Source organism: Lottia gigantea (assembly GCF_000327385.1).
Source record: "Lottia gigantea unplaced genomic scaffold LOTGIsca_11, whole genome shotgun sequence".
Taxonomy (NCBI): domain Eukaryota; kingdom Metazoa; phylum Mollusca; class Gastropoda; family Lottiidae; genus Lottia; species Lottia gigantea.
Window position 1 is genome coordinate 3,475,617 of NW_008707001.1, and position 10,708 is coordinate 3,486,324.

Consider the following 10,708-nt stretch of genomic DNA (forward strand, 5'->3'; position numbering starts at 1 on the left):
TATAGTTCGTCAGTTGTTTAGACTCTATCCTCCATAGACAGGAGAAGTCTGGTAGTCAGAGACTAGTCAGATGTCAACAATGGAGAAGAAAATTAAGCTATTGTCACATGACCTATATTTGAAAGTAGTACGATTTATTCGCCAACTGCATACAAGGTTATTGTCAGGCGTAGCGAGAATGGCTGATTTATTAACGATTGCTTCTTACCCTTCAGTAAATACGGGAAAAAGCTCTGTCATTAATATTACGCACCCTCTCAAGATGAAAAATCAACAAGTTGGGGTATTCAAAGCAGGTATTCAACAGCCCTAATATGTGTTCAAGTAGGCTTCTCATACACTTCTCCTATATTTCTTGTACAAAAATATGTATGAATACCATACCTAGTTCTATGTTTTGGTGGAGTAGGTAGTGATTTAACAGGGGGCGGTGCTCCGGGGTCGAAAACAACCTCAATTGGACTGGAAGATTTAACAGGACTGGGACTAGGTGGAGCTGCAGGCTGTATTTTAACAGATCTATTAGACTTTGCGGAATCTGTACTACGACTAATATTTGATACTTGACGAGGTGTAGCTTTTGGTGATTTCGCTTTCTGTTGTTGCTGTTTCTGTTGTTCCACCATGGAATTCAGATTGTCCATTAGTTCTTGTAATCTAGTTCTAAAACAATGAAAAGGAACTTAATGTCTTTATCTAATTGTATTCAATACAACATGGACTCAATCTACAGTCTTGAGCCAAAAATATATTCAAAAACAGAGCATCTTACTATTCTATATTTCATTGGACAACACCTTTCAGATTCAATGAGAGAGATGACAGCTGAGACAGTTTTGATTTCCAGGACTTGACGGCTCTTAAACGGGCAGTCTGCTGCACAAAAGGCCGAAAAATTTTTAAACTTTTATATCTTACTCATATTTGGTCTGTAAAACTTGAATTTCATTTTCATGTTTATTCTGTAATGCCTCAAATTCTGATTTTAATACGGTTTCCTAAAAATAAATCAAAATTTATGTTTTGGTGGTCATATTATCATTATCTTATTTACAAATTCAAACTTAAAAAAAGGAAGAATTATTCAATTATGTATAAAAAAAATCATAAAGCCATACAAAATAAATAATCTGTTTTACAGGCCTTGTTTTTCAAAAAACGGGGCGAGAGGGCGAATTTATTATTTATTATCCATAAGCGCTTTTTTAGATTTTCAACTGGAATAAATCGGAGCGAGAGAAAGCATATATTGCCACAAATTTAATGTATATTTAATATTAAGGCAACAATCAGGCATTTTTGGGCCTGTAAATCAGACTATTTAGTTTGTATGGCCTAAGTTTGCCTTGCTAATAGAATACCAGATTGCAAATTAAATTTACATGTTGAGCACTACCCTATGATACTGTTAAATTAAAGTTCATTTTAGACCAAGTTTACATGAAAGGTCACGATGAATGACATTTAACTCTGAAGTGGATAGTAGTATATAACTTTTTCTATTGGATACATTTTAATGCTTCCAATCAGAAAACTCATATACTACTGTGGATGTTCAGTTGAAAAACCCCCAAAAAACTAACCTCTGTAGGTTCTGGAGTAAAGAGTATAGCAGAACAAGCATCATCTCTCATTTCTTTATTTAAATCTTCTTTAGTTGTAGTATGTAGATCTATACCAGTTAAATCATAGACTAATTCTTTCACACCCATAGTGCCTTAATATACAAAGAATCCTTTTCAATAAGTTCACACACCTTTGGAAAAGGATTGTAAAGAGGTTTCTAAAAATTTTATTTATATTGAGGATGATGGTAGCACGATTTGCAACTAAGCAATATCACAAAAGCTGCTAGTAATATCTAAGGGCTTTTGGTAAAGTGATAACATAAAATGCTTAGTTTTAGTGGAATTACATGAACCATGACAGATAATTAACATATTTAAATTTACTATCTAAATATAAAGCAATGAAAAGAAACTTACCTATTTGTCTGTTGAATGTTTTGGGTTGCGGTCGTTTGCCCCAGTAGAAGATCAAAGGGAGAGAACCAGGAGTGGCAATGCTTGATCTTCCAGTCTTTAAAGGAAATAATGGGAACGGAATAGGGTCCACATATTTCAGGGCTTCGTTTTTAATGACCAGACTTTTCTCTGAATCTGTATCATTGAGTGGTATGTCTATAGACTCAGATAGAGAATTTATAGAATCTAAATCATCATCCTGCTTCAAGACATCATCATCACCTTTAACTGGGGGTAAATACACTGTTTTTAGATCCTGGAAAATAAGAAAAGAAACCATTCTCCTTTTTTGAAGCTTATTACGCTAATGAAATCAAGCACAGTGGTGCGTAATCTTAAATAAGAAATAGAATTCCGACTTCCACATCTTTAGCTGCTCTGCTGTGCGGATTACATTACAATGCAGGAATGTTCACAGAGATAAGAACAGATGAACACCAATAATGAACATATCTACAAATATCTTTGAATACATACCAATTGTTTTAAATCTGAGACTTCGACAGCAGCCATTGCTACTATTTCTTCAAACTGGCCATGTTGTATAGCAAACTGAAGTGGTTTCAACTTTTCACCTGGTACATTAGTTGGGGTGTCAATATTTAACATAAACTCTTCATATCTAGAAATAGTTCAAATCATTCATTCAGTCCCCTTGATTTTGTACATACATATATTTTATTCTCAGGCAAGAAAGATGACTGAATACATGAATGATGCACAGAAGTATGAATGAATGCATGAAAGCATGAATGAAAGCATAAAAGCATGAATGAATGCTTAAAGCATGAACGAATGCATGAAAACATGAATGAATGCATGAAAGCATGAATGAATGCATGAAAGCATGAATGATGCAGGAAAACATGAATGATGCATAAAAGTATGAATGATTGCATAATATTTAGAAACTTTGTAGCATATATCTGATCAAATACATTAATACTCGATATCTTACTCTGTTTCTGTATATTTCTTATGATAAGTGATTTGGCTGAAATAAGAAATTACATCAACTAACCTGCCATGATTCTTCGGAGGTGGTTCTTCCACTAATGGTGATCTACTGGCTGGAAAACAAATAGTAAATGGTTTACAAGCAGAAAAAGCTGCACTGCATGTCATTTAATGAAGGATAAATCTTATTTATTTCAATAGCTTTACAACTACTTAACAGACTTTCACAATAAATATGTTATCTTTTATCTTGTAAGATACTCTATAAAATACCAGTAACTCTTAGAATATAAGTTTTATACAACTTACTTCTGCCATGATGTCTACCAGCTGCTGGGGGTCTGGTAGGACTTTTTGGTCCTTCTTCCTCTTCCTAAAAAACCAAGATCCATAATATCAATATAACAATAACTTTCAGTTTTCTAATAGCCTACTCCAGAGCCTCATCCAGTGATATTTTCTATAGGGTTTGGGGTCCAGGGCATGGCACACTCTTAGAGTTAGAATGGAGGCCTTTCAAATTTCTCATAATTCTACATAGGGAAAGAATTGCCTGTGAAAATTGATGTTGTTATTGCAGAGTTAACGCTTCACTAGAGACATCTGCTGAAATAGGTCAGTTGTCTTAAGATCCACAGTATAAAACTTTGAGTAAACAACATGTTTCAGGTTCTGTTATAATATTTTTATTTTAAATGTATATCAATAAAAAAGCATGAATACAAACCTGTTGTTTTAAATCCAGAACACCAGTTTTGAACATTTGATTACCATAAGTTAGTGAACATTTTATTTCATGCTGTCCTAGTCCAATAGGTTTAAATACTCGAACATATAAATACTCTTTATATTCTGTCTCATCAGTCCATGTCGAATTATCTTTCACTTCTGGTTTCACAAAAGTGACTTCTCCCTGACCAAAACGTACTTTCTGAGGAAAAGATCAGGAGAACTGTCATTTTATAGGGTCATTATTTAATCAATTAATTAATTCAGGAAATATTAGACTATAAACCACAAAATCAGTCACATGGGACAGTACATTTTTTTGAGAATTGGCTCAGAGGAAATTTTGTTGGAATAAAATTGTTGATTCTGTTTTGAGCTAGAGGAGGTAAAATACTAAGTTTTTCAACTTTTAGAATTTGCATAATACGTTACCTTTGGTGAAACATGTCCACTTTCAATGTCCTCCATACTTTCAACACTTTCAAGTGCATCTTCTTCATCAATATCTCCCACTGTAGCATTTAATATATCACCTATAGGTGTGGTACCTGACAGTATGGAACCACCTTGAGTATCAGGTTCTTTATCACTAGAATCATCATCATCATCATCATTCTATTACCACTTCCTTTAATATAATGTCATAATGTAAAACTGTAATATTGTGGTCTTAATCATCAGTTACGTATTAAAAGTTATCTCCCTTACTAAAGTAGCCTAGTTAGAAAGCTCTCCAAAGAAAAATACAGATATCGAATAGCAAGTTAGCCGGAAAACGATCCAGTCTGCTTGCTGGTCATTTATAAACCAGTCACTTTAGGACTAGTTACAATGAGGTCCAATGTTCCTTAATATAAATATTGTAACTTACTGAATCTGGTTTTTCACTAGGTGTGACACTAGTAGTTGGTCCAGCACTCGTCACATCTAATACTGATTGCTGAGCTACTAATGTATCTTCCTCTTCTTCAGACTCTGAATCTGTTGACTCCTCTAATGATCTGGTATATTCTTGAACATGTTCATATCTAATAATAGTAAACAAAATATCTGAATTACAGTATAACATATTTCCATCCAATGTAGATATTGTAATAGGTATTCTTGTACATGCCATACCCAATGATACACATGGTATATTTTATAAAATAGATTGTAATGTTAATTACTCAATGTTAGGTTAATATATATAGGCCTTGGTACGGGTGATTCATACCAAATATAATATACAAATCCCAACTTTCTGTTTATTGATGTTTTAATTGTTTTAATTTTCAACGCAGCGGTGTATATCAATGTGATTTTAGATGAAATAGAAAATAGATTTTGACAATGAAAATGTCACAAGAAGCTAAAAGTAATAACAACTTTTCAACTAAAATCATACTAATGACTAACTAATTTTCACATAATTAATAGACTTATCTATTGCTGTGTGACCTAGGCCAGTGCTTTCATTGAGACTCGTCTCAATACACCCTAACACCAACTGGTAAAGAAAAAGAAGAAAATCTATGTAATTGCATGACATTATTGCAAGCCTTACCCCATTTTGGCCTTCTGTTTAATTGTTTCAATTAAAAATTTCCATCTTCTACCATGACCCTTGGTACTGGTAACTTTAGCAAATAATTTCTCCCAGTTCATTATTCGTTTTTCTCTAGCTATTCTTTTAGACTGAAACATTAGAAATGATAAAGATCTGAATTAATTCACTTAAAGATGGGTTTCCTTTTTTTTAGTGTCAAATTAAGCAAACCGTTTGATTAATTGGTGTTTCATGTAATCTTAATCATATTAGGTTTTTATTGCATATAATTAAGAGTTTTAACCAATCATAAATGTCAATGTATGTACAGTCTGGATAAACAAAAAAAGACTTTTTGACCTTTCTTGATCAGTCACTCATTTGAATTCTGCTGGTAATTCTCTTCTAATTTAGCTAATTATGAATTAATTATGGTTATCTAAGACAAACCAGTATTTTTCCAAGGCATTAAAACACCTCTTCTTTCTATTCATGTAAGTATTAGCATTTTCATTTTCTTAAATGAAAACAAGGGAACCCATCTTTAAATAAAATGTCAACAACTGCAGGATTAGGAATAAATAAAAGTAGTACAAGCGGCATTTAATCGTTATAGATAGAATAAATGTAAACATTAGCACTTAATATGTTAATATTTAGCACCTTTAAGCTTAAAATGAAAATAAATCAAGAAACTTACATGTGCATCGACTAACTGAAGACGTTTTATTGCAATATTTAACTGTCTTTGTTTATTTTCATAATCATCATGTAGTTTCTTTAACGCAGCACTTTTTTCTTCCCATGGAGTAGAATAAACTTGGACCATTCTTACTAATTCATTCACTGGTTTACTCTGATCACTAACACTGTAAGGAATATGAAGATCAAAGATCAAAAACTTCGATTGATCTCCACACGATATCTTTCATTCCGTTTTGAATTTACTTTACCCTTACTACTGTTTGTGTTTCTCTAGTCCAGGTTTACATACCTGCATATGCCATTGATATGATCATGAATTTCCTCCATGTAAGTTCAAGTTATAAAAATGAGATACATATTCAAAAACAAAACAAAATTTACCTGCGAAAGACCCTGCCACAAACCGTTGCAAATTTAATAAGAACAGCTGGGGGTAAAGTATGCTGTAAAATTTCATCCTTTAATCCAAGTAATTCTTGTATGGCTGTTTGTACAATAGCCATAGAGTTCACTACACCATCACATAAAACATCAAACTTATTGGGTTCTTTTAATGGACCATTTTCACCTTCATTTTCAGACTCTTCAGAGCTCTAAATAAACCATTAAAATATTTTATTATACAAATGAAAACTTCAAGACAACAAAATTAATGATTTGAACCACTCTCAGACCATACTTAACATTTTCATCAACCAAAGACAATCTTAGACTCTCAGTTTTAATTCATTTCATACAAAAGTAATATTGCTAAAATGCGATTCTATAAACTGATGGTCAGACAATACTATGTGAACACAATTCCAAGTGACAAAGAAATAGCAGAAGTATTTAATACCTGCTGTCATTCTTTCATATTTGTGTGTGTGATTTTGTTTATTTGTTTCTAGTGTCAAAAAAGGGAAAGGCTGAGAGAGACGTTTGTTGTCGGGACATTGCTAATGAATCAAATGTTACAGCAGCCACTGATATCAAATATCACTCTAAACTGCTATTGCAGGTGTGTCTTTGTTTAAATTTCTCTCAGAGTATTCCAATGCATTCATACAAACCAATACTTCAGGTTCCTCTTCTTCCTCCTCATCATCATCTTCAGCTAGAGCTGATAAATTACTTCTGGCTACAATACAATCATTGAATCATCAAATTTTATTAAGAAAAGACTATCAGAACTGCAGTAGCAAGCTTAGTATCTTTATGTGCAGAAAGAGGAGGGCAATAACTTGAATAAGGCACAAACTTTTACAGTCATTATTTCTGAGAGACTGACTCTAAGCCTTACACATAATCAGCCCTGTCGCCAGGGATCAAATGGAACTTGGGAACTTTATAAATTAAAGGCCCAGAAAACTCATTTCTATTTCATTTCTGCCAAAACGTATCTAAATCTATATATCTTTTTGATTTTGTTGAAAGACACTGTAATATCTGTAAATGAATCAATGTCTGCTGAACTGAAGACGGTTTTGCTGGGGCCCAGCTCCCATGGACCCCACCTTAACGATAACGTCAGAACTATAGTACTTATATTTCTGTAGTATTGTATAAAACATTACAGCCATCAACAAATTAGGCTAATATATTCTTTATTCAAAGGTGAATTATGACAGAACCCAAGAATAAACCAGTTTTTTCGTGCTTTTTAAGACACCACTATAAATGACAGTTAGCCTGAACTTCCTTAAAATAATTTTTGTGAAAACATAGAAGGAACATAAAGTCAGAATAGAACTAGTAGAGTGAAAAGGTCAAAGTCAAAGTATACAAAGACAAAGTAAATTTAATAAAGTAGCCTCAAATTTTCGTAATTAAAAAAATTTAATTTTCGATAAATCTAGAAAAGCGACATTAAGAATCAAGTAAAAAGATAAACCCTAATTACCACTTGACATATTGATTAGATGTGACTCTCAAAATTCCACTTTTTCAGACGTTTTTATCATTTGTTTATAAATTTTCTCCATTTCCTAATCATTTGTCAGCCATGATGACGCTGTTGTCAAGTGCCCGTCACGTGACTTAGTAGCGTAATTTATAGACATGGATTGTGAATATGTTTCACTCTATTTCACTTTTGAATCTCTTTCTTTCGGAGTCCTACAATGAATTATATAATCTTTTATTTTTTATATTTTATGATTGTTTGCAACAGAATTGAACGAAAATGGATTAGAGTGAATGAATATGCTCTCCAATACTATTTTGAGCGCAATTTATGTTCACAGTTAACGCATAATGGTTAGTCTAATCCGAAAGACTGTGACATTTTACTATACTACCATTTCTTGTTGGGATTGATTGGCCTACCTCACAACTTGCTTTGACATTTCTAAGAAGGACTGATACCTTTGTTAGGCCCAGGACTTTGGCAAAGGCAATGGACGAAAGCATTAGGCTTAGTAAGCAAGATGCACGGAGTCAACCGTCAAAAATTGTTACCTGTAGGCCCTAGTTATAACTCTAGCTTATAAAATTAAAACAACAGAATAATAATATACTCATTTTTATTTACAATCCAATAAAACATATTGTAATAAAATAGAGTTCATTCAATCATCCCTCATAATAGCAATCAAACTATATACACTATGACTATAGAAGACTCTGTTTATTGCAGTAGCCTACTGTTCTTTAAAAAAATGTATGAGATTAGTAGGCCTATGTAAAACAACAAAAAACTACAAATATTTGGTACAGATTTCGCAAAGATTTTTTGCAGAAGTCAGCTACATATTATGGAAGTGTAGATTAACTTTATGTCCGAACTTGTATGCCACAGCCTAAGTAAGAGTTGTAGAGAAGTCCGGACTATAGTGTGTCTGTAAGTAAGAGTAGGGAAGTCTGGACTAGCGTGTCTGTAAGTAAGATTAGGGAAGTCCGGGCTAGCGTGTCTGTAAGTAAAAGTAGGGAAGTCCGGACTAGCGTGTCTGTAAGTAAGAGTAGGGAAGTCCGGACTAGTGTGTCTGTAAGTAATATTAGGAAGTCCGGACTAGTGTTTCTGTAAGTAAGAGTAGGAAGTCTGGACTAGTATGTCTGTAAGTAAGAGTAGGGAAGTCCGGACTAGTGTGTCTGTAAGTAAGAGTAGGGAAGTCTGGACTAGCGTGTCTGTAAGTAAGATTAGGAAGTCCGGACTAGCGTGTCTGTAAGTAAGATTAGGAGGTCCGGACTAGTGTGTCTGTAAGTAAGATTAGGGAAGTCCAGACTAGCGTGTCTGTAAGTAAGAGTAGGGAAGTCTGAACTAGCGTGTCTGTAAGTAAGAGTAGGGAAGTCTGGATTAGTGTGTCTGTAAGTAAGAGTAGGGAAGTCCGGACTAGTGTTTCTGTAAGTAAGAGTAGGGGAGTCCGGACTAGCGTGTCTGTAAGTAAGAGTAGGGGAGTCCGGACTAGCGTGTCTGTAAGTAAGAGTAGGGGAGTCCGGACTAGCGTGTCTGTAATTAAGAGTAGGGGAGTCCGGACTAGCGTGTCTGTAAGTAAGATTAGGAAGTCTGGACTAGCGTGTCTGTAAGTAAGAGTAGGGAAGTCTGGACTAGCGTGTCTGTAAGTAAGAGTAGGGAAGTCCGGACTAGTGTTTCTGTACGTAAGAGTAGGGAAGTCTGAACTAGAGTGTCTGTAAGTACGATTAGGGAAGTCCGGACTAGTGTGTCTGTAAGTACAAGGAGTCCAGATTTGCGTTAGGGGAGGTGAGTGTCATCTTATATAAATTGCATTATGACACATATATTATCATCTATCTTACACACATTTTTTTGCAAAAAATAAAGGAGGCATATTGATACATAATATTAAAGAATGGCACCTGTAATTTCGTTATTGTGGTTTCTAAAAACGTATAAAAAGTGTGTTTGATGGTTTAAGTCGTGGTGCAAAGATAAATGGAATGTCTGAATCAGTAAACCAGGCCATGTATATGGATCAAATAAAATATAAAGCTGAAAATCTTAAAACACAAAATTCTTCTCAATTAAGAAGTAAGTTCTCCCTCATCAACTCAATAGACCTATTCCAATAAATAAATAAAATCATGATTTTTAAAGATACAATAAAACATACATGTAAGTATAATCGGACAAAAATATTTATACCCTAGACCAGGGGTTTTCAACCTGAGGATATTTACCTCCAAAGGAATAATTTTGACATTTCTGGGGGTATTGAGGTGCTGTGTAATCTAGCATGAAATGTTTGGACAATAATAACTTAATTTGTTGTGTTCAGTCAGGCTGTATTCTCTCATATGAAAAAATAAAAATCACGAAATAGTATGACTTATGTGAAAGAGGGGTAATGCAATCGATCAACGATCCTGAAAGAGTTAATAGACGGAAAAAGGTTGAAAACCCCTGCTCTAGACACAAGGATTGATTCAAAACATTTATCTTGCTTGTGTAGTCAGTCTTCTAGTAAAACCAAAGGTTTCAAATACTGATTACTTTACCCAAAACAATTAGACTGATGTTTTGGAAAAATTCCTCACGTGCAAAAATATCTTTGACATACTTAGAATAATACTTGTTAACAAATCAATAAAGAAATAACAGACAACTTAACAAATGACAGCACTAATAAAATACACACTTGGCCAACCGCCACCTTGATTTCCAACTGGTTCATTTTTTAACAAATTATAAATGCGTAGACAAACAAACAAAAAGTTGGAATGTATATAAAATCTTTAAACAATTTCTGGAATAACATAAATTAGCCACCGAAACAATTAATAAATACACAATAAAACAATAACCATTGTGGTTTAGCATTATTTTTAA

General features: G+C 33.7%; 2 protein-coding genes across 2 annotated transcripts in view; both read right to left on the bottom strand.

Moving 5' to 3' along the window:
* Positions 1-320: 320 nt before the first annotated feature.
* Positions 321-7,927, bottom strand: LOTGIDRAFT_230267 (hypothetical protein; the record flags this gene model as incomplete). Its single annotated transcript, XM_009047228.1, has 15 exons — positions 7,826-7,927; positions 6,996-7,063; positions 6,325-6,536; positions 5,939-6,107; positions 5,257-5,387; positions 4,582-4,738; positions 4,143-4,325; positions 3,709-3,912; positions 3,291-3,354; positions 3,046-3,094; positions 2,502-2,646; positions 1,986-2,280; positions 1,584-1,717; positions 919-998; positions 321-663 (listed from the first exon to the last, which is right to left on the bottom strand). Exons 1-15 carry the CDS (start codon positions 7,833-7,835, stop codon positions 321-323), a joined length of 2,244 nt encoding a protein of 747 aa, XP_009045476.1. The 5' UTR covers positions 7,836-7,927.
* A 1,168-nt stretch (positions 7,928-9,095) lies between these two features.
* The window catches only part of LOTGIDRAFT_110151 (hypothetical protein), a gene marked incomplete at both ends in the record, with an annotated part of 2,646 nt that continues 1,033 nt past the window's right edge, over positions 9,096-10,708 (bottom strand). The window contains 2 exons of the mRNA XM_009047229.1: positions 9,096-9,427; positions 10,460-10,532. Coding sequence (XP_009045477.1) covers positions 9,096-9,427; positions 10,460-10,532 — 405 coding nt within the window. The remainder of the gene's footprint in view (positions 9,428-10,459; positions 10,533-10,708) is intronic.